We start from the raw sequence: 25764 nt of genomic DNA on the forward strand, positions 1-25764 counted from the left end.
CTCGAGAACCTGAGAATTACAGATGCTGCGAGAGAAACAGTAACAATGCCGGCTCATTGGTAAGCTCGCAAGTCTCTCAGTACATGTATCGCCAACCCCTTTCGACCCCCGAGCTCTCGGAGTAGCCCTCAGCTTCATCCAGTTTCTTGTTCAGTCGAATCGCACGCCACTTAGCCAGGCCAGCTGACATAATCACCAGAGCGCAACCCACCAGTACAAGACCGCCGCCTAGTCTGTAGAAAGGCTCTTGCGAACGCGGCCAGAAGTAGGGACTAAACCAGTGACTGACTTGGCTGATACAGTTGGCGATTGCAATGAGTGCGGCCTTCTTGCTTCGAGGGGCAGGAACGACAGTTGTTTCCCACGACAGCTGCAGATTAAGGCCGTTGTAAGTGCCGGAAATAAGAAGGAAAAGACCAAAGTAACGAGCTCCGATGTTCATGGTCGAGATCAGAACTGCACAGCCGACCGCACTGCCAATGATAGGCAGGACGATATGCCAGAAAGACTCTTGGTTCCGACCTGAGGACCAGGCGACAGCGTAGGCAAACACAAATGCGAATGCATATGGGGGAGCTTGAATGAAGTATGTTGTAAGTTCACCAAAGTCAAAGGTGTTGACGATCTAGGCAGAGTCAGTTATGAGAACCTCGGATCAAACTCAGACAGCTGGGGTCAGAGTGCTTACCGAAGGAAAGAAGTCTTTGAAACTTTGGGCAGTGACCAGGGAGAAATGCAACAGGCAGAAGATCCAGGTAAATGGATCTTTGACAGCATCTCTGAGACCATCCCAAGTGCCTCCGGCAGCTTCCTCTTTGCCTCCATTGGAGCACAGGATACGGTACTGCGCCATATCTCTCTCCTCAGGAGTCAGAAACCGCGTGTTGTGGGGCCAGTCTGGGAGGAGCACATAGGCAGAGAAAGCCACCAGGAACGTCACGATTCCCTCAATGAGAAAGAACCATTGCCAAGAATACAGACCCGAGACACCACCCATCGTAGTCAGAATTCCTGCCGCAAGGAAGCCTGAGATGATGTTGGATATGGTGTTTCCCGCGTGCCAGATGGCCATCCTAAGAGGACTCTCCTCCTTAGTGTACCAAGAAGAGGTCACTACTTCATGTTGGCAATTTCTAAAGCTGGCTACCAGGGGAGATGATGCTCTACTTACTCAGAGTGATACCCGGAAAGAATGGCGCTTCAGCCAGACCGGTGAAGAATCGCAGAGCAGCGAAGCCGGCACCACTAGATGAGAGTCAGTACGCCTTATGTAGTTCATTTCTCTACTAGAAATCTTCTTGCTGACCTTTTGAGGGCGGGAGTGCAGATAGTCGCCGCTCCCCAGGCTACCATCGTCGAAGGTAGAAACCATCTCGGATTTGCCTTGGCCAGCCACAAGTTGCCGGGCAATTGCCCAACAAGATAACCGATGTAAAAAGTTGAGATGCCTAAGTTCCACATGGTGTCTGACATATGGAGGTTATCCTGCATCCCGCTGAGTCTTGCGTTGGAAACATTGATGCGGTCGAGATAACTGAAAGTTGACTTCGTGTTAGTAATGAACAACTCGTCATCTGGGCCTGACTCACCTCATGAGAAACATGAGCGTTATACAAGGCATCATTCTCATATCGATTTTTCGTACAACGCTCTTATTGAGACTTGCCATATCGGTATCGCTCAACCCTCGGAGATGTTCGAAACGGTTCTGGATGTCTCTGGGAGTTGTGTCGTATTGCTGGCCAAGCTTCTCCTCGGAGGAATCAGAAGACTTGGTGGGGTCTTCAAGCTCTTCACACTTGGTGGCATCTTTGCCAGCACACTCTACCACCGCTCGATCTTCATTGTTGGAGATCATGATGCTTTTTTTGTGTAGTTAATCGAAGCCAAGTCTGTGGAAGCTTGGGACTGCTAGCAAGCGTGGTTAGTGTCTTCGAGTCTTGACTTCCTGCTACTACTCAGCTCTCCAGCCTGTGACATCGCTTTATACTTGTACAGCTCAGACTGGCGAACCAATTTATCTATAAGCTTATACGGGAAGCTTGGCAATCCGGGGACTCCAGACTACCCCGCGTCAACGTCGTTCATGGATCCGTACTAGGGTCAGACGGGAACGCGAGTAAGCGGCCTGCTCCCGCGGGAAGTCGGTCAGTTGAGTGGTCACAACGGGCTATCTTCACGGAACAGTCGCTAGTGATGTGAAGTGTTTCTCGAAATGCCGAATATCCGACAGTCCACGTCTGTTTTTCCACCATTCTCGTCTTCTCTGTCGCCACTTCATCTTCTATTCTGCTACTACCTGAAGCTGTGTAAGATTTGTCTGTCCGGAACAGATGCCCAGCTTGCCTTAGTAGCCCTGAACTACCTTTGGGTTGGATCTGGCAAAAGAAGATGTGTTCACCAGAACCACAGGTTTATGTCACACCCGATGGAAAAAATACTTGAGGCAAATATTGAAGTTTATTCGAATGTGCTGGGGCAAGTCTAGTTGGTAAAGAAGCACAGTGTCCAAAGCATTCTTGGATTACAGGGGGGGGGGGTCGCTACTTGTCCAAGAACCAAACCAAGTGCTTCTGAGGATGACACGGAGCGAAGCGGTGCAAAATCCAGCAGAATCCCTTGATATGCCACATCAAGATCTTTCAGCGGCTTAGTAGGCCAGAAACTTTCTCGTACACAGTGAAGACAATGCCTCCACTCAGAATCAGACGACCAAGTCTCATGGTGCTTCCACTCCAAAAGCCTCTTAAACCTCTTTCTGAAAGCACCATGCGGAACGCTTCCAGTGTTCCAGCCCCTCGAGCTGACTGTGCTCTAGTCTTGATCGTGTCGAAAGGTTGTGTAGCATAGACAGTAACAATGCCAGCAACCGACCCTGATCCAAAAGTGACTAGTGAGTTGTTCGGCAAGCCATGCTGCTTAGACTGTTCTCTGAGTACATTGTATGAGCCCATGCGTACTGCTGAGGTGGTGGACTGCTTCAAAGTGGTAGAAACGAGACCTCGGTAGATCTCTGCGAATCCATGCTTTTTCACCATTGTGACCAGAGCATTCGTTCCACTGGCGTACTTTCGTGCACCAGACTTTGCATCGTCAATGCTGTTCTTTTGGTTAGTCAAGCAGGCGAGTTCCGAGTTCTTGAAACAAGGTTACTCTGAGACCGAGAGTTGCTGATCACACTTACAGTGCTGTTTTCACTCTCTCAGTTGGTGTTACTGCTACAATACTCTCTACACATCCGGCAATCATACCCGCCAGAATTCCCCTTACTGGAGTCAAGCGACCTTCGCTGTCCATCAAAGAGTTCCTGATAGAGTCAAATGACAGGAAGCGTACTCCAGCTTTGAACGTCGTTCCCTAAGGATTGAAGGTGAGCATACTGCGCAGCGAAGCAAACATAGAATTCTCACAATGATGAGTGTTGAGCAGCCTGTGTAGATGGCTCTCGGTCCATCCTGTCGAGCAACTTGGAGCAGTACTGCGAATGGGTTTTTGGAAACTGCTGAGTGGAGCTGCGCTCTCGTCTTTGCGAACTCGAAGGGATACTTTGGGACGGGGTTGAAGTTAGCGTGAGTAATGATAAGGACTGCACTAAATCAGCCCGAAAACACTTACTGTAGTTGCAGCTTCAACAGCTCCAGCGATGCCGCCCGAGATTAGAGATATTCCTGGCGATATGATGTGCTTAATAGCCAGTTTAGACTTCTTATCCGGCGGGGTCGTGGTAAGGACCGCACCGCCAGGTGAAGCAGTCGAAGTGATGGATGCCATGATTTGTTTGAGGCTCCAAGACCTCTAGTAACGGTCGAATAAAGTTTTTCGAAGTTTATTGAAGAGAAGTCACCGAACCACGCGGAAAAGAAAAGACATGAAAATATCAGCAGGGTGAAAGCGCTGGGATGATGACTGGTTGCAGGAGGTGTTCACGGCTCGATGACGAAAGGCGAGAACCTCTATAGATTGGGAGATAATACCATATGATTCTGGTCACTCAAAACAAAATGCACTCACAGGTTGTGATCCTCCCGACTCCTCGTTCATGCTTGACAGGGGCGACTCTCGAGATCCCGCGGGAAGAAGACGGACTTACAGACGGCTGCCCATGCTTCAGCCTGGCCAATCAGAACCCTTCCCGTGCCCGCGGCCCGTCCAGACTTAGTAACTCCAAGATCGCTTTCTTCCCGCGGCAAGCTTCCCGTGCTCGCTTTCTTCCAAAGCCACAGCACCCCGGAGCAAACATTCTCGAGTCCACCAGCAAGCCGTCCACGGATACTGCTTTACTGCTCACTTCCCGCTCAGATCACCATGGGTCCGAAATCAGGCAATGGCACCACGGCTTCCGGACGTCCCCGAAGGCGGGCCGTCGAGGCATGCTCGTTCTGCCGACGGCGCAAGGTATGGCACTCTCAAGTTCACAGCGTTGTAGAGATGTCTAATTGCCTTTCAGATCAAGTGCAATAACGAACAGCCTACGTGCGCCAACTGCAAGACTTACGGCAAAGACTGTGTCTATGAGCCTCTGGCTAGCCCTGACGGAATCACACTGCACTCAACACCAACACGACGTCATGCCGAGCGCCAAAGAGGTGCTTTGCGGGGCACGAGACGGGAAACCCACACTCTGACAGGTGCTCGAGATGGTAGTGTGCGCAATGACACTCCCGCGGATCGCAACGACGCCAGCCCCTCACCAAACCCCAATGACCACGATCCTTCGACCCCCTCGCCCCCTCTTTCTAGGAACCAACATCCAGGGAACTCAGCGAAACGGGCATCTTCCCATCGCGGGGATGTATCTCGTATCGTGGTATCCGCAAATGGAGTCTCGAGCTACCATGGCCGCACCAGTGCCTTGTTCGAGGAGAACCCACAGGAGCGATTTGCGGTAGCTGACCTGCGCCCCCGAATGCCAGATGATTGGATCGAGAAAGGCCTGGTTGCAGAGACAGCCAAACAACGTGGGTTACATCCAGAGTCTCGGACAAGAAGTCTAGCCTCTAACAAGACGCAGGTCAACTTGAAGAATTCAATCATCGAGCGGGGACGCTTGATTTTGACGGCGTGGATCCAGAGCTTGGCATGCATCTGTTGTCCCTGCATTGGAATCGCCAGCATCACTCATTCTTGCTCACCTATCGGCCTGCGTTTATGCGAGATATGGCCTGCAATGGACCATACTTCTCCAAGATACTCTTGAACGCCATCTACTTTGGGGCTTCCAAGTTCAGCCCCCGAAGAGAGGTGCGGAGGGATCCCAATGATGTTCGTACCGCCGGCTGGGCCTTTCGTGAGCGTGTGCGCAAATTGCTCGGTGATGCGCTTGATAGTAGTGATATTACAACGATTCAAGCTTTGCTAGTGATGACGAATTCGCTGTTTGCGCTAGGGGATGAGAGAAGCGCGGCTTGGTTGTATGCTGGTTTGGCATTCCGCATGATTATAGACCTGGGCATGCACGTAGATGCTCCAGGTCTTGGCATAACACGGAAGTTCTCTGATGAAGATCTAGAGATACGACGGCGGGTCTTCTGGGGGGCATTCGGTAAGAAGGACTTGAGTCGCCGTAGTGAGCTAAAGCATACTGACATCATTTCTAGTTGTCGACAAGATCCAGAGTTTGTATCAAGGGCGTCCAGCATCCCTGAAAGAGTCTGACACTCTAGTGCCGATCAAGTTTCTCGACACATTCGAAGAGTTTGAAAACTGGAAGCCGTTTGCCTACTCTACCGACGCCACTAACTACCCGGGTTCGCCCGCCTACAGCGTATCGACATTCACGTATCTGTGCCGCCTCTCAGTCGTCATGAGCGATATACTGAGTTGCATCTACACAGAGAGGGCATTCGACAAGAGTGCTGCGGAGCTTTCCACAATGTTAGAGACCTTGAGCTCGAAGTTGGCAACTTGGAAAGATGCACTCCCAGCACATCTCATCTTTGATCCAAAAAGCAATGACGTTGTGCCGCCACCGCATGTTCTTAGTTTGCAGTGAGTCTATGGAATCCTTTAGTGAGGAGTCATGATTGACTGACTTCCATTCAGCGCCATGTACCATGTTCTTACCATCCTTCTCAATCGCCCGTTCGTAGCTGATGGCCATCTTTACAACACATCTCGTTCCATCTCGGTCAACTCGTTCATCACCTGTGCGTCTGCGGCCAACAGCATAGTGAGCGTTCTTCGAGTCTATGATAGGGTATTCTCCGTTCGTCATGCGCCATATTTGATCTCGTATGCCACGTACGTTGCGGCAACGATACACGTGCGGATAGCTGCCAAACGAAGCACAGAATCGGAGGCTCGAGAACGTCTAGAGACTTGCATGTCAGTGTTCCGCGAGAATCAAGAAACAAACTGGGCTGTCAGGAGAGCCAAAACAATAGTCGAAGGCTTGATGGCCAGACTTGGTGTCAGTCTTGATGAGGGGCAAAGCACACAGCCTGGGGATCGCATACAAGCCAGCAAAAGAACGCGGTCAGTCATGGCCACCACTCAGGACAATGCCGAAGGCTCAAATAGCTTGCCTCAAGTATTTCAGAGTCATGCGCCTCAGACAGCACCCGAGAACGAAACGCCTCCATTAGGATGGTCGGATATTGATGGAATCATCCAGAGTTTCGCAAGAGGTCAAGATCCTAACGCAGCTTCAGCGGACCCGGCACAAGCAGACACTCAATTTCAACAAGTCCCGCAACCAGCGGGTGCTCAAGCTTCCAGCTTTGGTCCCTCGGGTTTTGGTGGCAACCAAGCCTGGTTCCAGGGGATGCCAGAAGGAGATGGCGGTTCGGCCTCCTTTGATGACTTACTCTTTGGCTTCAACGGATCCGCTTTGGATAGCATGTTCTCTTGATCTACTCGGGCGGATGTTTGTACCTTTACCGGGTGCGGTATCTGTTGTTTTCATGAACCAGACTTTGACCCGGGGGCAAAGTGTTGACGCTCCACTGTTTTGGTTGCACAGGCGGGAGTGGTGCTTCTCAATCCCGCGGGAGACTTTCACTCCCGCGGCTATGCGCCACTGACACGGCCTCACCGTGACGCGATGGACGGCACAGATGGTGAAGACTCTGTTACTATTAAAAGCTCGCGTGGAATAGCGAATTCATCTCGATGGGTACACCGTTTTACTCAGACCTTCTTACGTTCAAATACTCTTACCTTCCGAGAGAGTTGGTACAAGACTGGTTGCTATCCCGCAGTATCACCAATGCCCTTCAACATTAGAGTCAACAAGACACTTATTGAATCTCGGAGATTCCTTCATCAAGTCTCATATCCTACTCTGCCGTCATCCTCCCCCATTCACATCCCCTTCGCTATCCCAATCATGGCAATAACACCAGCAACCACAAAGCGCCGGGTCAGGCACTCCCTTCCCGCGGTCCTAATGCGAGCCGGCACATCAAAAGGCCTCTTCATCCACCGGTCCCATCTGCCACCATCTGAAGCAGAATGGGCGACTCCACTCCTCGCAGCCATGGGTTCTAAATACAACGATACCCGCCAAATCGACGGTGTCGGAGGGGGGAGCAGCGTGACCTCCAAGGTTGCCGTCGTCTCACCATCCAGTAGACAAGGCGTGGACGTCGAGTACACCTTTGTCCAAGTGGCCGTCGGAAGCGAGACTGTTGATCTTAGCGGGAACTGCGGCAACATCTGCTCAGGGGTTGGCCCTTTTGCTGTGCAGGAGAGACTGGTCACTCCGATGCCTGGCTCTCGCGTGATCGACGTGCGGATATTCAACACCAACACATCGAAGCTTATCGTAGAAACGGTTTACGTTGACGAAGACGGAAACGCGGAGGAGGATGGAAATTGTCTCATCCCGGGCGTCAAGGGGCCCGGCAGCGAGATCAAGGTTGCTTTCGTCGAGCCGGTGGGCAGCATGACGGGCAAGCTCTTCCCCAGCGGAACGCGGTCTGAAAGGATCCTAGTGGAAGAAGTGGCTTGTATTGGTGACTTTGCGGTAGACGTGACTTTCATCGACTCTGCGAATCCCTTCGTTCTCGTTGATGCTCAGAGTCTACCCGCGGAAGTCAAAACACAGCCTCCAGATTCTCCTCTATCCATCGAAGTCGCCGAGGCCATCCGGCGGCAAGGAGCTGTACGGATGAGACTCGCCAGGACTGTCGAGGCTGCCGGTCTAGTTAGGGGGACTCCGAAGCTCGCGTATCTTTCGCCGCCAGTCGGCAGTAACAGAGAAGCGGCGAATATTCGAGTACAGGCTTATAGTATGGGCAAGCCTCATCCGAGTTTGCAACTCACGGGCGGCGTTACTCTTGCATATGCCGCCATCACGGAGGGGACCGTTGCGCACCGTGTTGCGAACCGGGATTCGGGTCTGGAGGGTATGCCAACACCCAGGAGAACACCGAGTCCGTCGACTACGAATGCCTCAGGAGGCCCTAGTATTGATGACAATAAGGTTCAACGCACCATTCGCATACAGCATGGCAGTGGGATTATGGAGGTAGAAGTTTGGGCTCATGAGGAAAAAGAGGGCCTTGCGGTCGATCGATGTGTAGTAACGAGGACTGCACGGAGGCTGATGGAGGGCAATGTGTTTTATTATTCCTGAGGAAGAGATCATCTGTCATTTGAACTTTGAGCATAGCCTGCGATAGACTTGAGAAATGACCAATCCTTTTGTGCTTGATTCTTCCGTGTCGCTGCAGCAGCAAGCCGTCAATCACATCCTGCTGTTCCGAGGTTCTCAGCTGTGCTTGACGTTGCGACCCTCGACATCACACACCGCCCACAACCCGCGCACCGCGTCCTTTTCGCAATCTTTCTGGCTAGAATGAAAAAATAATGTCCCGACAACAGTATTCATCTACAATCGATGTAAAAAGCGAAAAAATAACTCCTCGACGGGGAATTGAACCCCGGTCCCCTGCGAATCGTTGAATTTTCAATGACAAGCAGATATCCTCACCACTAGACTATCGGGGATTGGTGGATGTTAACATCCAGTGATAGTTGGTTGGAGGGAGAGGGGCCTAGCAGGTATATGTAGCTTTAGGCTGTGGGGCCCGCAAGTGCCTGTGACCCCACCCTACCCTGCTAGCACCTTCCGAGCGCACGACACGGGAAGGCACAAGTGGAGGATATGGCAGGAGTGATCTAGCGGCACGAGATTCTGCAGAGGTGCCTACCTACCTTGTTGTTGAAGACAGTGTATGGGGTCATTGTTGGGAAAGGGCAAGGTCAGCTGTTGCTGCTCAGATTGTTCAATTTACGCGAGCACTACCTTAGATGAACGAGATCAACTTGATGGCAAGTGGTGTAAGCAGCACAAAGACATATATTCTGCAGGAAACGACTTCCCTCTCAAAATGCCAGCAAGAGGCATCGCATGTTCGGCAGGAGTATTGCTTCCGAATAGCTGAAACACTTTTGTCAAACCTGACCAAGAACAGGAGACCCCAGGACCCAAGGCCTCGCGGAATAGAAATATGTCAAGTAGAACATGAAAAATCGTGCCTTGAGAATACTTCATTGATTCCAATCCTTATTGTCAAACATGGTTCTTGAACTGCAAGCATCGCATGTAACGCGACTTCCTCTTCCTAATCCTGCGTCCAAGATGACCATGGTCTATCTCGGCTCAGAGGTGCGAGTGCGAATCCCGCCAACTTTTGCTTCGGCTACGTAAGATATGCCACATTCCTATGCCTTCGGCTCGACAGCGGCAGCCTCCTTCTTTTGCGGAATCAGGTTGCGGAGCGAAAGGTCATACACGACATCCTCGACACGCTTGACATCATACTTGACCGCGTCGACACGCTTGCGGAGAATGTCATTCTTGAGGTTGAGCAGCTGGAACCCGGCAAACAGATCCTTGACGAAACTGCTGATTTCAACGGGCATGGAAAAGTCGGCGAGGGTGACGGCGTTGGTGGCGAGACGGGAGAGCTCCGAAGTCAGGTCGGTGAGGGCCAGGAGATACTCCTCGATGGTGAGGTGGAATGCATCGCGGTCCTTGAGGTTAACAGGGACTGCCAAAGAGTAAGCACAAGGCGGCCGTGGTTGCCTGCGAGGCAGATTGGGTGGTACCTTTGAAGATCTCGCCCACTTCCTCGAGAGTTAGGAGACGAGCGATGGGGCCGGGCTTGCCATCTGATGTGAGGCCGCCCAGCCACCCAGCAAGAAGGACGGTGAAGATGGCGTTCTGTACTTGGCGGTTCCACTTCTGGTTGTATCTGGCGAGGAGTCAGAGAATGTTGCCTGAACGGCATGAGATGGATGCCTACTTGTAGTATGGGTGCTTGGAGGCGATTTCTTGGAGCTCTCCAATGACCTCAATCTCTTTCTGAATGCCCGCCTGAACGTCGGCCAAAAAGGGGCCGTCTGCGTCAACAGTCAGTCGCGGGTAAATGCAGGCGAGACGGCCGACTGCAGTCATGCCTAATAGAGGACTCACACTGTTGACGCGGGGTGGCGTGGATGCGCGAGAGCAGACCCTGGACGTAGGAGATGGCCCGGTCGAGCTTCTGGACAGTCTGACTCATTTGATCCCTGACTTCCTGGTCCTCTTCGATCTTGTTCTTCAGGTGCTCAAAGATCTGGGGGTCAAGCAGGCGGGAGGCCGGCACCTCAACCATGTTGGTGTCGCTGTCCATAGTGGGTGGTGAGGTATGTGTCTGAGCGGCTGTGTTAGCAGAGATCTGGGAGATGTATGAGCGATGATGCAAAAAATACGGTCCGTTCGAAATCAACAGGTTTGACCGGCAAAATACGTGCGATTGTTCAGCCCTGCCTCTGCAACAACAACGATTTTGGTGGTGAGATTTGAATTTGGCAGATGGAAAGAGCCCCGCGATTTGTGACGTCGTCACGCTGCAGGAGGCGACCAGAAGAAAGAAATCAGAGTTTTACTTACGGCAGCAACTGGCTTTTACTGACGAGCAGATGATTTGGCACGACTAGGAGCAGTCCAACGATTTACTGGCAGTCTGGGCGGCTTCACGATGTCATTGACGGTGGTAGGCTCGAGGAAAATCATGCAAATGGAAGGCGGTCAGACTTGACAATTGGGGCAGCACTCGCCCAATATGGAGAGCTTCGCTCGACATTCTGCCATTGTCTCAGTATCTGACTACAACATTCATACAGTCAATTACAACGACAGCAGAACCAGTGATCGCCGACTCCAATACTGAATGAATGCAAACAACCTTCTTCACACGCCTGGACAAGCCAGACAGAGCAATGAAAGATCAAGGGTTTGCGTCGCCTGGAGGCAGTGAAATACCAGGGACACGGTGGAGAGGGCGTACGGCAAGCCGCAGAGGTCCATCTCCGAGAGATCAAAAATAGGAATAATCAATGTGATGCCAATAGGCATCTTTCAGAGATTAAACTGAAAAGAACAGATACTACACTTGATCTAAGCCAAAAGGCAAAGAAGAGCTAAGGAGAAAAGGAGAAAACGGGTAAAGGTGCGGTGGGTGGAGGGGATTATATAGGGTTGGGGGCTGGTCTGTGCAGAGGGCACAATCAGTAACGATACGTACCCCGGGCGAAATTGAAGCCAAACTTTTGCTGTGCAGTACGTACATGTACGTATTGCTGCGCCGTCCTGCCTAAAGTTGATGCCTCATCACGAGCTCACGATGCACATCTATCCAAGATCCTGCCGAGAATTGAGGCATTCATTTGAGGCAGCACTTAAATCTGTTGATGACTGAGGCAGCTTATTTCTGTTGCCTTCCTCATGTCCATACTCTAACGTGCGGCGAGCTTCCGCGTTCGAGGCATACAAGTGATATTCAGGACTTCAGTAGTGTACTGGTCAAGTTTGGTTAACTGTTCTGGTAACAAAGGCTTGTTCTTTCTTCTTCGTCAATGCATGCAGTCCCGTTGAAACAGTTGCTTGGTACACTTTACTTATTTAGAACACGCTATTGGTGATATCATAGTTGCTGGTTGATGGAGGTCTAACATTAGGACGGCAGTACCATGCTAGCAATGGCTTGTGGTTGCCGGCGATTTCGCACAAGAGTATCCGTAGATCTATCTTCACAACATGATATGCTGGCCATGTCTGTCTTCATTTCGATGCTGCGGCGAACATACGAAGAGGAAGTCCAGACTCGTCTTTTCATCATCTGTGAATGTTGCCGTCGGACTATCAAATAGAGGGAGCCAGCAATCCCCGAACCAACTTGAGCTATCCTCATTTCCTAGGAAGACCCCCGCTGATTACGAGCTCCGTCGTTGCGTGACGGAAATCCGGGGACTTTGAATGACCGCCCAGTCCGACCAGGCTTCAATATCGATCCTGGCTGAATCCAAACGAGCAATGCATGTCATGCAGGCATCGTCTAGCAAAAGGGGAGCTCCCGTCTGGTCGGAGATTTGGAGCTTCAGGGCAAACATCGATCGATATGCGCCGTCAGCTCAGGCGGGTGCCGCATGGCTCAAGTGCAGCGGCGAGCTTCGTCTAGCAGCGCGGTAGCGGGGGCCCAAAGTTCGGAATCTTTGATGACCGGATCTTAATTGAAGCAAAATCAAGCTTCTTATTGGCGGGTCGTCTAGACGAGAGGTGCATATGCGGGTCCCCTGCAGCCGAGGAAGCTCCCGAGAAGGTTAGAGTCGGTACTTGCTTCTTTCGTGTCGAGGCCACACAAAATCAAGTACCCCCAATTTCAACTCTGTTCGTGACCCTTGACTACCGGCAGAAAGGGGGCAAACACAAATGTCAACAAAATTTTGAGTGGCAGAAGGCAGGCGGCAAGGGCCCAATCGAAATCCGAGGACACACTACCAAGTTTGACGTGAAGCCGTCCGGGTCTGAATCTCTTGTTCTTCCCGTCCTGCACGCCACCCCTCGACGCCTCGTCTGGTCGTACTCGGATTCTCCGTCCCAGACCGCCTCCACATCCCCGATTGTCTATGCCTTGGACCTTGGACGAACATCGTTGCTGCTGAACAATCCCATCCTCGAACCCCGGCACGGACTTTGACATCTAGCTCAGCTACACGAGAGGTGCATGACCCCACGCTGAAGATTTCTGTCATTCTGTATAAAAAGAGGCATTCAACATGACGGGTAGATACTCGTTGCGCCAGACTCCTAGGTTAGTCGAATTGTGATTTCTTCTTTCTCTCTCTGGCTTGAAACCATTCCGCGAAGCAATTGGATCTATTGCGAATACATCAGACGACGCTTTAGCGCACTCCCCATTGCCAACTTTGTCGCAAATCGAACCCATGGCCGCCCTTGTTTCCTCTCCCAATGGGTTAATACTCTAGCGAATACCTTTCCTCTTACCAATGCTAACCCACCGAACAGGAAGAAGGAGCTCTTTGAGGGCATGGTCGAGACCCCTCGGCGTGTTTCTTCTAGACGCAAGTCTCCCGAAGCCGCCACCGGCGCAGAGGTTACCGAGTCGAAGCCGCAACCCCGTGCCCCGAGACGACGCACTACGGGAAAGTTCCGCGAGGAGCTCGACGATGAGACAGAGACGGTATCGGCGAACGGCAAGGCCGACTTTGACGAGCCTTTGACCAACGGTCACACCAATGGTCACGCCAACGGGTACACCGATGGACATGTCAAGGAGGAGCCCATCGCCAACGGCCACAGCAATGGGTACGCCCAGGTGAAGGTTGAGACCGCGACCAACGGGCATGCCGCCACGCCCAAGGAGGATGCCCTGCCGACCTACAAGAAGGGCGCCATCATCGACGGCTGGGAGGTCGGCACAGACCCCAAGATTGATGCTTCGGGCGAGTTCGAGTTCGGAGGCAGCATTGGCACCATGTCGCTGATGATCGGCTTCCCTCTGCTCATGTGGTACATGTGGATTGGAGCCACCTACTACAACGGCGGCGTCCCTACCCGTGAGCAGGGCCAGAGCTGGAGCGAGTTCGGCCGTCATCTCGTGGACCTTGTCTACACTGGCGCATACCCCTCCCTGCGCGCTTGGCGCATCTACTGGACCTTCTTCACCTTCGAGGGCATCTGCTACTGCGTTTTGCCCGGTGTCTGGGCCTGGGGCAAGCCTCTGGCTCACGAGAACGGAAAGCAGCTCAAGTACTTCTGCAACGCCTACGTCAGCTTCTACTTCACGATTGCCGTCATGGCCGTCCTTCACTTCACCGGATTGTTCCCCCTCTACACCTTCCTCGACGAGTTTGGCCCCCTGATGTCTGTGGCTATTCTCAGCGGCTTCCTCGTGGCCTTTGTTGCCTACTTCTCCGCCCTCTGGAGAGGTGCTCAGCACCGCATGACCGGCTACCCCATCTACGACTTCTTCCTTGGCGCCGAGCTGAACCCCCGCATGTTTGGCATCTTGGACTTCAAGATGTTCTTTGAGGTTCGCATTCCCTGGTTCATCCTCTTTGGTCTCAGCTGCGGTGCTGCCGCCCGCCAGTACGAAAAGTACGGCTACGTCTCCGGCGAAGTGCTCTTCCTGGTCATGGCTCACTACCTCTACGCCAACGCCTGCGCCAAGGGTGAGCAGCTCATCGTCCCGACCTGGGACATGTACTACGAGAAGTGGGGCTTCATGCTCATCTTCTGGAACCTTGCCGGTGTCCCTCTCTCGTACTGCCACTGCACCATTTTCCTGGCCAACCACCACCCCTCCGAGTACAAGTGGAACCCCATCGCGCTTGGCTTCCTCTTTGTCTCCTACCTCTTCGTCTACTGGATCTGGGACACCACCAACAGCCAGAAGAACGGCTTCCGCGCCCAGGAGCGCGGTCAGCTCGTCGCCCGCAAGACCTTCCCTCAGCTCCCCTGGCAAACGGTCAAGAATCCCAAGACCATCACCTCGGATAAAGGCGATGTCATCCTCGCTGACGGCTGGTACGGCTACGCCCGCAAGATCCACTACACGTGCGATGCCTTCTTCGCCATCTGCTGGGGTCTGATCACGGGCTTTAAGAGCCCCTTCCCCTGGTTCTACCCCGTCTTCTTCTGCGGCATGATTGCCCACCGTGCTGCCCGTGACATCCACCGCTGCCGTCAAAAGTACGGTGATGCCTGGACTCAGTACGAGCGCGAGGTTCCTTACCTCTTCATCCCCGTAAGTTTCAATCCTTGTTCTGCTGTGGTGGAAAGAATTCAGTGACTAAGTCCTATACAGTACGTCATCTAAGTGACAATTCCAAAACCTCCCCAAAACTAGGCGTCTTATGCCACGGCCATTGGGCCATATTTGTCTGTACATAATCCGCTTCTTCACCTGGAGCCGGTTGCCAAGTGGTTCTAAGACCGGTAGCAAACGGCAAGGGGTAATGGTAAACGAATGGGGGAAAAGGAAAAATTGCCAGCAACATGTGCGAGGAGACATGGTTGGCATAAAGACTTGTAATTATATAACAGAAGCGGTGCCTTGTTCTTTGACACCACCGCGGCTTTCTTTGTCACGTGTGGGCAGCGTTTTGTTAGGCACGCCGCCCTCTGAAATCGAGTAAAATGAGTAAAATGATACATCTATTCAAAGACGACGGGCTGTTTGGCAAAGTGACCTCGTTGCTTGTGAGGCCTCTCATGCAGAAGGCCACTTGATTGACTCTGGTGACGTCGTAAACACTTTGCTAGAGTTTACACTTTCTGGGTTACTGCTGTGGACAGGCAGCAAAGGGTACTTTGCCAAGGATTCAGGACTACAAGGTTGCTCGGACACCCTTTGAAGGGCTGGCACTACTTACTTTTGTCAAGGATGTACAGACCAAGGCGAACGCTCTTCAACATTCCCGCCGGTAGCTTCACAGTCCACCTCATTACTCAGCCTACATAGCCGGTGCTTCTCCACAAGAGCATGTCACTGTTTATAGCCATATCGACACCTAGTGAGGCTTTAGCAAGACATCATAGTCGCACTAGTCTGGGACAAGCAGCTGGGGGCGGCCCTTGCAGAATATGAACGCAGGTTGGTATCTGTTCTTCATCTTTGATTGTTGGCCAATGCTGAAATCTAACTTGAGATTTCCTGTCCGCTCAGCACCAGCCTATGGGAGTAGTAATGACGAGCCCCAAGGCAATAGATTGTGTACGGGGGAGCACAAAATGTCACACAGCATAGGCGATAGGGCATGGAACTTTAACAAAATAGTAGACGCATAAAAACACATTGTCGCAACCTAGACTACAATTCCGTTCTCCCATCACCGATGTCTATGCTGAGCAATCGCCCCCCTGAATGGATAGCATACCTTGATGGCAAAATAGTACATATACGTTTGATCCGTGATCGAAGCAGTCCCCGATCGTCCCAAACATGGCATTTCGTGACCCTTGACCGTTCCCACGCCTATGCCTTTAAACCTTTGATTCGAGTTTTCGACGCGCCTGCTGATGATATTTGTCCGCCTTGTGGCAGTGATGCCCGTGCAAGTTGTGGCTTAAGTACATCTTGTCAACCGTTCAACCGAGCATTCGTCGTATTGGTGTCGTCGCTTAGCAGGTGACGTCCTGAGTGGCCTTGGAGTTCATGAGAAGGGCAACAATCAAGCCGTAAAGACCTAGAAACATTCATGTCAATAAAGAACGCGATCATCAATAGGGTTGATATGACGTACCCAAGACTTCGGCGAAAATGAGAATCAGAATCATGCCGACGAAGAGACGGGGCTGTTGAGCAGTTCCACGGACACCAGCGTCACCGACGATACCAATGGCGAAACCAGCAGCAAGACCGGCAAGACCGACAGAGAGACCAGCACCGAACTGGATGAAACCAGTGTAGAGGGCCATCTGCTGCTGAAGGCCATCGGAGATAAGCACGGAAACGACGAGACCGTAGATAGCAATGATACCAGCCATAATGACGGGGACAATGTCTATGGCAATGATTAGCAAATGTCGATACAGCTAGACCATGAATGCATGGTCGTCGATTGTAGATGCTGGTTCGTACTCTTGACGATCAGGTCAGGGCGGAGGACACCCATAGCCGAGATACCGACACCGGACTTTGCGGTACCGTAAGAGGCACCCAGGCAGGTGAAGACAATGGCGACAGTGCAACCCATGGCTCCGAAGAAGGGCTATAGCGTGTTAGCGATGTTGTGGACGCGATGTCGAATGATGCCCAAATGGCTCATCCCAGGTAGGAAGGGGGCGACGTCATGGATCGATGACTCGGGAGGCACAGGGAGGACGAACCGCGTAGACGGGGCTGTGACATTATCGCGTTAGCAGATGAGCTCCAGAAACGTAGTAGAAACCTGTTTGCGCAAGTTGGGCATCGAAAAGGATGGAGTTGGGAGCTTCGATTGATGGATAGGAGCTCGAAGACGGGGGCAAACAAGCATGTTGTTGACGTACCAAAGCTCGGAAGGCATTTTGGCGGTTGATATGGATTTGGGTTGGCTAAAAAAGTCGAAGAAGACGTCGAGACGAGTCGGAGATGAAGGAAATACGGCGGCAGCTGGGCTGGGGACGATTGCGGTGATGATTGTAGGGGCGGGCGAGGTTCGATGCTGCGTCGGCGACTACTCGAGATGAGGTGTGCTTGTTAAGATCTCGTTTCCAGGTTGGCCTTCTGGTTGGTTGCAAGGTTTTGCGGCGCGTTGACAGCTCCGTGCCCTTACGTAAGACAAGGAGGAGGCGGTGCCCGGAGACCGGCTAAATGTGGTCTCCGAGGTGGCTGGCTCCAAGCTGCAGTCGGGCCCCACTTTCTTACGGAATCTGCCGTCGAAATTTGGGGAAGTGGGATATTTTTTTTTTCATCGGCTTGAGTTTGAACTTTTGGATCTTCACGTTCATCACCGTACTCCCATCGATCTTTTATCTCACCATCAGGGCGAGCCAACGCAAGGAACCCTGCACCATAACATCGGTAAGTCTTTGAGACTCCCTGATTGCCAATTGCAAATAACTAATTGTACTCTGCAGACATCTCTCGACGCCTTACATCCTCAACAATGTCTGAATCCGCTGCCTGGCCCCTTGCCGACGATGCTCTTCAGCAAGAGCTCCTGGACATGGTCCAGCAGTGCCAGCACTACCGCCAGCTGAAGAAGGGCGCCAACGAGGCCACCAAGACTCTCAACCGTGGTGTCTCTGAGCTTATCATTCTCGGTATGTCCGCCCCATCGACCGTTGTTGACGAAACAATGCTGACTTTGCCGGTCAGCTGCGGACACCAACCCTCTCTCGATCGTTCTCCACCTTCCCCTCCTTTCCGAGGACAAGAACGTCCCCTACGTTTACGTCAAGTCCAAGACCGCTCTTGGCCGTGCCTGCGGTGTCTCCCGCGCCGTTATTGCTTGCAGCATCACCTCCAACGAGGGCTCCGAGCTCGCCGGCCCCATCCGCGCCCTCAAGGACAAGATCGAGAGACTCGCCATCTAAGATACCCCCGACGTCGGATAATGGGCGGTGTATCATGATGTATCTTGGAAGGTGCTGAAAAATGGGTTGGAATGGAAAAGTCTGAATTGTTGATAGGCGTCGACTAGCTATTCTTGGGTCCTCTTTCCTCTATGATTTCTGCTACTGTGACGGAACGCACAGTAACTGGCTGCGGAAACAGCTATGTAAATGCGTCTGTCTGTTAGTGGATTCCTGCGAGTTGGTGTGGTCCGGAAAACTGTCAATTGATGATTGTCGAAAACTCAAAATCCCAAATATGCAATGGCCACCCTTTGTTGCATTTAGCGGTGCTTGACTCGGGACGAGCTAGTGGGGGGACCTGCAACTTCCATTGGAATGATAACTTTCGCTGAAGAGCATGGCCAGCGCTTTCATACCTTTGCTACCCACGCTACCTTGCTTTACCTTGGGGTAGACATTGGGAGTGTCGGTGAAGAGGTGAGGACGAATGCAGGCCTGGCGTCTAATGAGCAGACTGAACCACTCATCGGGCCGGTGTCTTAGGCGTGACCTGCGCTTGCTGTCTCAGCGACTCGCACCTGGCCCAGCAAATGCACACTGACGTTACCCCGCGGCCCACCACCCATGTCATAGCTACATGCACGATTTTTGGCCCGCCATCATCAGCAGTTCGTGTCGCGCACAACGTCCCATTCTCTCCTGCATCCTCTTCACACGCCGCCAATGTTGATATTGCGGCCCAGCATAACTAATAACTCGCTCGTGCCTTCTTGGGCGAAGTTTTTGGCCTGTGTCCATTCCTTATAGACTATCCATCGCTTCTCGCGCATTACGCTAATCCCGAATCGCGTTCCGAACCGCGCTGAATCGCAAGATGCCCGGTATCGCTCGCAAGATCATCATCTGCGCCGCGGTCGACGGCCTTATCATACAACCATTTGTGACCAAAGGGCAGCGCCCCGCGCAGCCGGTCAGGATCAAGTATGGCGACGCGTCAATAAGTCCTACTCCACGAGAGCAAATTCCCGACCTTTCTCAGCCAAATTCTTCCTTCGAAGCTTTCGGCGTTATAGGTGCGGCACCCGAGCTTCTAGCTGCGCTCCATAAATGTCGCAGCTTCGATGCTGATTCTTGGGGAATGCAGGTTTAATTACAGTTTCCCGTCTCAGTTACTTGATCACGATTACTCGGCGCCAGCAAGTTGCGCAAATCTGCGGTTTTCCGATCTACGTCGTCACCGAAGTCGCCATTACCCCATGCGCCTCTCAGCAAGAAGCTGGAGAAGCTATCGCCAAGACAGCCCTAGAGCTTCAAGATCGCACGACAGATAAGGGCGCCAACGATAGCGACAGCGATGACTATACGGAGCTTCCAGCGAGCGGCGATGAAGTTGAAGACCCCGCGCAAGAAGCTAAAGCCGACAGCGACAAGGACTATGAGACTGTGAAGAGTACCGTAGCGAAAGATGTTATCGGCAGGAGAGGAAGCTATGGGAGGTTCGCGCAGACCTGGTTCAGCAAGAGTGGATGGACGCAAGACCAAAAGAGATCAGCAGGCTGGAGCGGAGCCGCGCACCAAGTACGACGGTCCGTTGACCATAGTCCAGTTAAGAATGCCCCTCCACGGCCGTCCGTTGACGATGTTAACGAACCGACAACGGCATCCACGCTTCTGCCAAAGCTTCTGCGGATGACCCAGATCTTCTACGGCTCATCAAGAAGCTTCTTCTTTTCTTACGACTTCGATATCACGCGGCGTTGGTCGAGTCGATCCCATGCCCAGTCTGATGACATACCTCTTTACGAGCGCGTAGACCCAATGTTTTTCTGGAACAAGAACACATTGAAGCCATTTACGGAGGCTGGAGAGGATGCTTTGCTGCTTCCGCTCATGCAGGGCTTCATCTCCCAGAAGAGCTTCGTGGTGGATAGCAGTCCTCCTCAACACGACGAAGGTCTCGGGGATTCCGTGGAGCTTTCGACGATGAGACAGCCCGAAGCTGAACTATCTTCACCCCCGCCGGAAGCAGTCCGTGACTCGATCGATCTGCGCTCTACCGAAAAGAAGTTTTTGTTGACAGTGATCTCTCGCCGTTCGACTCAGAGGGCTGGTCTCAGATACTTGAGACGAGGCATTGATGAGCAGGGTTATGTTGCCAATGCGGTTGAAACCGAGCAGATTCTTTCGAGCACTTCCTGGGACAAGTCCTCGAAGATTTACTCTTTCCTTCAAATCCGGGGCAGTATTCCGCTATTCTTCACACAGTCGCCAGTCTCCCTCAAACCTGCGCCCGTCATTCAACACTCGCCCGAAGCGAACTATGCCGCAACGAAAAAGCACCTGGAGCGGCTCAAACAAGAATACGGGCTTTTACAAATTGTCAATCTCGTTGAGAAACATGGTGTAGAAGCAACTGTCGGCACTCAATACGAAAAGACAGTGCAAAGGTTGAACGAGGAAGAAGCGAAAGGCGAAGATGACGTCGTCGGTTTTGAATGGTTTGATTTCCATTCAGCTTGCAAAGGAATGAAGTTTGAGAACGTCAGCCAGCTTCTCGATACTCTCCGCGACAAGCTGGAAGGTTTCGGGAGCACCGTGGAAGAGGCTGGTCAAATCACTGCAAAACAACACGGCGTCTTGCGCACAAACTGTATGGATTGCCTCGACAGGACAAACGTGTGCCAGAGCTCGTTTGGAAAATTCATGCTCGAGTCTCAGTTGAGAGCCGAAGGCTATGATCTTACAGCTCAAGTCGATCAGCAAACGCAGTGGTTCAACACTCTCTGGGCAGACAATGGTGATGCTGTATCAAAGCAGTATGCATCTACTGCGGCCATGAAGGGTGATTACACAAGAACGAAGAAGAGGAACCTTGGCGGCACATTGAATGATCTTGGCCTTTCTTTGACCCGGTACTACAATGGGTAAGATTTTTTGGTCTCGTACTCTTTCTATTCTATCCTCTTGCTAACCCCAAACCTAGAATGGTCAACGACTACTTCAGCCAGGCTGCCATCGACTTTCTTCTAGGCAACGTGAACTCGATGGTCTTCCAAGAGTTCGAGGCTGAGATGATGACAAAGGACCCTGCTGTCTCAATGCTGAAAATGAGGGAGCAGGCCATTGAGCTTTCGCAAAGGCGCGTCATTTCTGACGAGAGCGAAGAGTTCATGGGTGGCTGGGTCCTCTTCAGCCCGCACCAGTCCGATACCTTACGAGCCATGCCCTTTGAGGAGGTGGTGCTGCTTCTAACAGATGCTGCCTTGTATCTCTGCCGGTTTGACTGGAACATGGACAAGGTCTCCTCGTTTGAGCGGATTGATCTAGCCCATGTTGTCGGTATCAAGTTTGGAACATACATCATCTCGACAGTCTCCCCTGGGCAGACGGACGAGATGAAGAATGTTGGCTTCGTTGTGTCGTACCAGCCAGGCAAGAACGACGTTACGAGAACGAACACGAGGACATTTTCGAACCTGGGTATTACAAAGACCAAGACGGACACGACCTCGTCTGAGCAACAGCAGCAGAAGCAACAGCAACAGCCTCAGTCTGCCTTGAGCAGCTTACTGGGTGGTGGGCGCCCCAAGGCGCCGCCGGTGCGCAAGCTCGCTTTCAAGGCCCCATACTCTCAGTCATCCGCCGCCGTGACGGGCGAAGAACCCAAGCTCAGCGAGATCCAGCAGGTTGTCAGCATTTGCGCAGACATTGAACGGCTGGCGTTCCTGAGTCAGCCTGGCAAGGAGAAGCCGGGCACCGAGAGCATCATAGAGAAGGGCGAAATTATTTCGCTAGAGGAGGCGAGGCAAAGCACTGGATTGCTGGACCACATCAGCTACTCTCTGAAGAGACTCGTCTGGGCATGAAGTGGCCTCTTCGGGCACTCGTACACATATACACCATTGCTGCTTTCCTGCCGTTGTTTGTTCTTTGCTTTAGGGTTTCGTTGCGCGATACAGGTGCATTTGGTAGCGCATATTTTCCAGAGAGATTGGGTAGTTGAGAGAATCGGCGAGGCGGAACCAGACGGAGTCGTTGGACTCGACCTTTTCCCACCGACAGCCCGGAAACACACCGTCCTTTTGGGGCTTGTTGACGAGGGTGTGGTCCATGAGCCACTGCATGGGGTACTTTTTCGACTCCTTGCCGACGGCGGCCTCGGAGTAGCTCCCGGGGCTGTCGACGACGAGGAGCAGGGAGCCGAGGGGCACGGTGGCGGTCAGGTTTAGGAGGAAGGCGGTGGTCTTGCCGATGCCCGCGGCGGTGTAGAGCTCGTTGAGGGTAAATAGTAATGTGATGAGTAATGCCTCTTTGCCGAGCTCTTTGGAGAGTTGGTCCCGTGACATTGCGAGGGCGTCGAGGTGCGAAAAGGACGATGAGAGCCGCGCCGCGGGGTCCACGAGGGCTGCGGCGGTGGCTTGGGCCTCGTTTGCGTACCGCGAGGCCGGGGGTGGCACCGTGAGTGCGGCGTGGAGCTTGGAGACTACCGGGGCCCATGGGGCTGCGTCGAGGCAGGTGATTGTGCCTTTTAGGTAGGCTGGTTGTTGGGAGAGGTAGGCTGCTAGGGCGGCTAGTTCTGCGGCGCCGCCGCCGATGGAGAGGATCTTGATTTCCTTTTTGATTTGCGTCGTCTTCTTAGAGATGACCGTGGTGCTGGTGGTGGTCTCGGTTGGTTCCGAGGCGGGTGGTGAAGGGGTGACGGCATCGTCCTCCACTGCGGGAGTAACTTCCCGATCGTCGGTGGAGGGAGGGGAGGAGGAGTTGACATCCCGGGGCGCATCACCCGTCTTGTCCTCGACGATCAACTTCGCGAGACCCTCGGCTGCTTCAGCTACCTCAGCTCCTCCTTCAGCTCCGGCCTCATCTTCAGCCTTCTTGACCTGGACCTCCAACCCCTCGAGGTGCTCCGCGATACCCAGCAGAACAACAGCGTACGCCAGGGCGCGGGTGGGACTCCACCTCGCAGCGTAGGCATCCAGGCTCTCCGCCTTTGCGGAAGTGAAGGCGGCGTCAAAGTCGCGGGCGTAGAGCGCGGCCTTGACTTCTTGCAGGATCGTGGCGAAGGCCGGGGAGGCGAGGACGGGTTGGAAGGCGGAGGCGAAGGAGGAGAGGAGGCGTTGCTGGTGGATTAGGGGGAGGACGTCGACTGCGTTTGTGTCTGCGGAAGATGATGCCTGCCCTTGAGATTCCGGTTGGGCTTTGGGCTTGGCCTTTTGTTGCTTTGCTGGCTTTGCTGTGGTCTTTTTGGAGTTTGCGGCATGGTGGGATATGTCGCGGATATTGTGCTCAACCTTCATTTTTTTACCCATGGTTGCGGAGAAAGTGAAAGTCTTGTCGACTTTCTGATGATGGCGTGTAAGTTTGTGATGTTGAGAAGTTGATGATTTTTCTTTATGGAGGGGTAAAGATGGAGGGGTAAAGATGGAGGGGTAGTGAAATGCGATGAAGAAAATTGCGTTGACGGAAGATTTTGGGATGTTGGCTTCCAAGTGACAGCAGCAATCTTCTGTATGGTCCTTTACTATTCTGTAGGCAAAGATCGGATTTCACGATACAGACATTTGGTATCACGCTGTTCTCCTATCTTCAAATTATTCACTTGGGGTTATTGAAGTTGGGTGAGGCGAAAACTCAATCGGGCAGGATCCACACCGCCCGCTTTTGAGGTTAGTGCACCTGGAGCGAGCTCATATGAGCCGTTCACTAGATGTGAATCTCATGATGAGATGTGACAACATACATGAGACATTGCCTGTGTGGTTGCTGTGATAAATACAAAAATCTTTCACGGGCAAGAAACTAATCGAAGCTGAGTGAGGATCATCCCCAGCATCTTAGATGCACCGCCAAGAACAAGGTCGAACTGATTGCATCGCCTGGACCATACGTCTGCCAAAGCTTGGTCAGCGAAACACAAGGCCCGATTAGCCACGGCCAGTGTCCGAAGTTGCACCGTTGAGGCTAAACTCATTTCACTCAAAATGAGGCAAAGCATGGCTCTCGAAATCTCGATAATTTCGAACCCGAAACCACAGAATTTTCCGCATCTTCTCCCGCTCAATCTCGACCAACAACGGCGTGAACGGATACACGCTGCGTGAAGCGGCGGATATGCGGGTGGAGAGGCTTGATGTCATCCGCAGGGAAGAAGGGAGCTTGGGCCTGCGGCCGCCTTGATTTGCGCGGATAAATACGAAACTGGCCGGATCCCAGACGGATGGCCCGTGCTCACCGGCTCCGGAGGGGGGCACATCGCCCAGAAGAGTGCGAGTAGGTCTACCGTCTTGTACGGCGTAGAGAAAAGCATTGAGGCGCCGAACAAAGTAGATCGTGGTGTTGAGTGTCTGCGGCATACATTCAACCGGACCCGAGTACCGCGTTCTGAGACATGCCGAGGGGTCGCAAAAACGTGAAAATTCGGTCGAGATATCAACGTTTGGTGGCATATTCACGTTAGACAGCCCAGCCCGCCCGAACAACTATCGTTGCATTTGTGTTGACGTCCTCTGCGGGATTCTACCGTGCTGGCCGTAGAAAGCCCGCGCTGGCCTGTCCTGACCTTGATATTATCAACGGATGTCGCGCATCTCGATGCAATACGGCGCCCGCCCGTAGAGGGGCCGGAGGGGCTGCTGTTTCTGCATTCCGATGCTGCTGCGTCTACTACAGGCAGAAGAAGGCTGCAGCCTGCGAGTCGGCCCTGCGACCGAACGGTGAATAAAAAAAGATTGATAGGGGACGCGAGGGGTGTCATCATGCAGTCAGGGTCCACTGACATGACTGGATCTGATGCTCAGCAAAAGAAGTCAAGCCAGGCGGTGCCAGGGTGGTCCAGGTGGTATCGGAGGGGCCAGAGCTTATCCGCGTCGCCGGCTTGAAACAACGCGAGCGAGAGAACTGGAGGCGACGGAGGCGTAGTAGGGATATTTTCGGCGCTTGGCTCTCTCTGGGCCATCTGCTTGGACGAGGCTTTAAAGTCCGGGACACGCTGGGCCTATAGCCGACGGCGACGCAGCATCGTGAGTGAATAAAATAGCGCGAGGCTACTGGCCGGAAAGACTGGAGAGGTGATAGGGTGGGCCGGAGATACCCAAAAGATGCAGCCATCTCCACGGATTAGTCAAGACCCTCCAGGGCGAGCCGGTGTTGCCAGGTCGTGGCAGATACCGAAAGGGACCCAGGTGAATCGTTGTGCTATGTGGGCATTATGACGACAGACTGTCTCCATGATCCATAGATGTTGTTGTTCGCACGAGTCAATACGGGCAACGAGCGAGCTTCTGGAAGGAATCGAGAGTCAGTTCATGGAGGTGAGATACGTCACAGCCAAAAAAAATGTGATACAGTTGATATGCCTTTTGGGTGCTGAGTGAGGGTGTTCCAATGGTGGTGGACTTGCTGCTCGTGCAGTGTGCAGATGTGGTCAACCTGGTGCGCCGAGTGCGGTATGATTCGTCGAGATGGGATAG

At 52.8% G+C, this 25764-nt stretch overlaps 10 protein-coding genes and 1 non-coding gene across 11 annotated transcripts; 5 read left to right on the forward strand and 6 right to left on the reverse strand.

The window, feature by feature from the left end:
* Positions 1 to 63: 63 nt before the first annotated feature.
* On the reverse strand, positions 64 to 1858 carry BDZ83DRAFT_786064 (major facilitator superfamily transporter; the record flags this gene model as incomplete). The annotated part of the gene is made up of 5 exons (XM_060515643.1): positions 64 to 625; positions 689 to 1143; positions 1172 to 1245; positions 1307 to 1534; positions 1590 to 1858. 5 exons carry the CDS (start codon positions 1856 to 1858, stop codon positions 77 to 79), a joined length of 1575 nt encoding a protein of 524 aa, XP_060361428.1. The 3' UTR covers positions 64 to 76.
* Positions 1859 to 2642: 784 nt separating this feature from the next.
* BDZ83DRAFT_706204 (mitochondrial carrier domain-containing protein) lies at positions 2643 to 3885 on the reverse strand (the record flags this gene model as incomplete). Its single annotated transcript, XM_060511526.1, has 4 exons — positions 3616 to 3885; positions 3411 to 3545; positions 3185 to 3357; positions 2643 to 3099 (listed from the first exon to the last, which is right to left on the reverse strand). The coding sequence occupies exons 1-4, from the start codon at positions 3769 to 3771 to the stop codon at positions 2643 to 2645; spliced, it is 921 nt and encodes a 306-aa protein (XP_060361429.1). The 5' UTR covers positions 3772 to 3885.
* A 420-nt stretch (positions 3886 to 4305) lies between these two features.
* Positions 4306 to 6946, forward strand: BDZ83DRAFT_786074 (fungal-specific transcription factor domain-containing protein; the record flags this gene model as incomplete). Its single annotated transcript, XM_060515644.1, has 5 exons — positions 4306 to 4395; positions 4448 to 4958; positions 5012 to 5542; positions 5598 to 5988; positions 6043 to 6946. The coding sequence occupies 5 exons, from the start codon at positions 4306 to 4308 to the stop codon at positions 6848 to 6850; spliced, it is 2331 nt and encodes a 776-aa protein (XP_060361430.1). The 3' UTR covers positions 6851 to 6946.
* A 381-nt stretch (positions 6947 to 7327) lies between these two features.
* BDZ83DRAFT_585389 (PrpF protein-domain-containing protein) lies at positions 7328 to 8578 on the forward strand (the record flags this gene model as incomplete). The annotated part of the gene is made up of 1 exon (XM_060505843.1): positions 7328 to 8578. The coding sequence occupies one exon, from the start codon at positions 7328 to 7330 to the stop codon at positions 8576 to 8578; it is 1251 nt and encodes a 416-aa protein (XP_060361431.1).
* A 285-nt stretch (positions 8579 to 8863) lies between these two features.
* Positions 8864 to 8952, reverse strand: BDZ83DRAFT_t225. The gene has a single exon. It is a non-coding gene; the product is annotated as a tRNA-Asp (tRNA).
* Positions 8953 to 9601: 649 nt separating this feature from the next.
* Positions 9602 to 11000, reverse strand: BDZ83DRAFT_464716 (translin). The gene is made up of 4 exons (XM_060503251.1): positions 10424 to 11000; positions 10254 to 10350; positions 10057 to 10202; positions 9602 to 9998 (listed from the first exon to the last, which is right to left on the reverse strand). The coding sequence occupies exons 1-4, from the start codon at positions 10620 to 10622 to the stop codon at positions 9670 to 9672; spliced, it is 771 nt and encodes a 256-aa protein (XP_060361432.1). The 5' UTR covers positions 10623 to 11000; the 3' UTR covers positions 9602 to 9669.
* Positions 11001 to 12688: 1688 nt separating this feature from the next.
* BDZ83DRAFT_632304 (ergosterol biosynthesis ERG4/ERG24 family protein) lies at positions 12689 to 15462 on the forward strand. Its single transcript, XM_060508961.1, has 3 exons — positions 12689 to 13082; positions 13298 to 15038; positions 15099 to 15462. Exons 1-3 carry the CDS (start codon positions 13048 to 13050, stop codon positions 15108 to 15110), a joined length of 1788 nt encoding a protein of 595 aa, XP_060361433.1. The 5' UTR covers positions 12689 to 13047; the 3' UTR covers positions 15111 to 15462.
* Positions 15463 to 16414: 952 nt separating this feature from the next.
* On the reverse strand, positions 16415 to 17301 carry BDZ83DRAFT_755289 (V-type proton ATPase proteolipid subunit; the record flags this gene model as incomplete). Its single annotated transcript, XM_060514589.1, has 5 exons — positions 16415 to 16479; positions 16537 to 16797; positions 16875 to 17004; positions 17123 to 17135; positions 17285 to 17301. 5 exons carry the CDS (start codon positions 17299 to 17301, stop codon positions 16415 to 16417), a joined length of 486 nt encoding a protein of 161 aa, XP_060361434.1.
* A 582-nt stretch (positions 17302 to 17883) lies between these two features.
* Positions 17884 to 18313, forward strand: BDZ83DRAFT_654849 (ribonucleoprotein-associated protein; the record flags this gene model as incomplete). The annotated part of the gene is made up of 2 exons (XM_060510759.1): positions 17884 to 18040; positions 18096 to 18313. 2 exons carry the CDS (start codon positions 17884 to 17886, stop codon positions 18311 to 18313), a joined length of 375 nt encoding a protein of 124 aa, XP_060361435.1.
* Positions 18314 to 19169: 856 nt separating this feature from the next.
* On the forward strand, positions 19170 to 22161 carry BDZ83DRAFT_755291 (inositol 5'-phosphatase; the record flags this gene model as incomplete). The annotated part of the gene is made up of 3 exons (XM_060514590.1): positions 19170 to 19368; positions 19440 to 21219; positions 21279 to 22161. The coding sequence occupies 3 exons, from the start codon at positions 19170 to 19172 to the stop codon at positions 22159 to 22161; spliced, it is 2862 nt and encodes a 953-aa protein (XP_060361436.1).
* A 69-nt stretch (positions 22162 to 22230) lies between these two features.
* On the reverse strand, positions 22231 to 23592 carry BDZ83DRAFT_585491 (uncharacterized protein; the record flags this gene model as incomplete). Its single annotated transcript, XM_060505850.1, has 2 exons — positions 22231 to 22926; positions 23131 to 23592. 2 exons carry the CDS (start codon positions 23590 to 23592, stop codon positions 22231 to 22233), a joined length of 1158 nt encoding a protein of 385 aa, XP_060361437.1.
* Between the last annotated feature and the right edge of the window lie 2172 nt (positions 23593 to 25764).

The sequence above is a fragment of the Colletotrichum acutatum genome, assembly GCF_030867785.1.
Source record: "Colletotrichum acutatum strain CBS 112980 chromosome Unknown BDZ83scaffold_97, whole genome shotgun sequence".
In the NCBI taxonomy this organism is placed as follows: Eukaryota; Fungi; Ascomycota; class Sordariomycetes; order Glomerellales; family Glomerellaceae; genus Colletotrichum; species Colletotrichum acutatum.

Coding starts and splice junctions, on each gene's coding strand:
- BDZ83DRAFT_464716 (XM_060503251.1), bottom strand. CDS start 10,622: ATGGACAGCGACACCAACATGGTTGAGGTGCCGGCCTCCCGCCTGCTT. Junction 10,203..10,253: donor TCCAAGCACCCATACTACAA/GTAGGCATCCAT, acceptor ACTCCTCGCCAG/ATACAACCAGAAGTGGAACC. Junction 9,999..10,056: donor AGTGGGCGAGATCTTCAAAG/GTACCACCCAAT, acceptor ACTCTTTGGCAG/TCCCTGTTAACCTCAAGGAC.
- BDZ83DRAFT_632304 (XM_060508961.1), top strand. CDS start 13,048: ATGACGGGTAGATACTCGTTGCGCCAGACTCCTAG. Junction 13,083..13,297: donor TCGTTGCGCCAGACTCCTAG/GTTAGTCGAATT, acceptor CCCACCGAACAG/GAAGAAGGAGCTCTTTGAGG.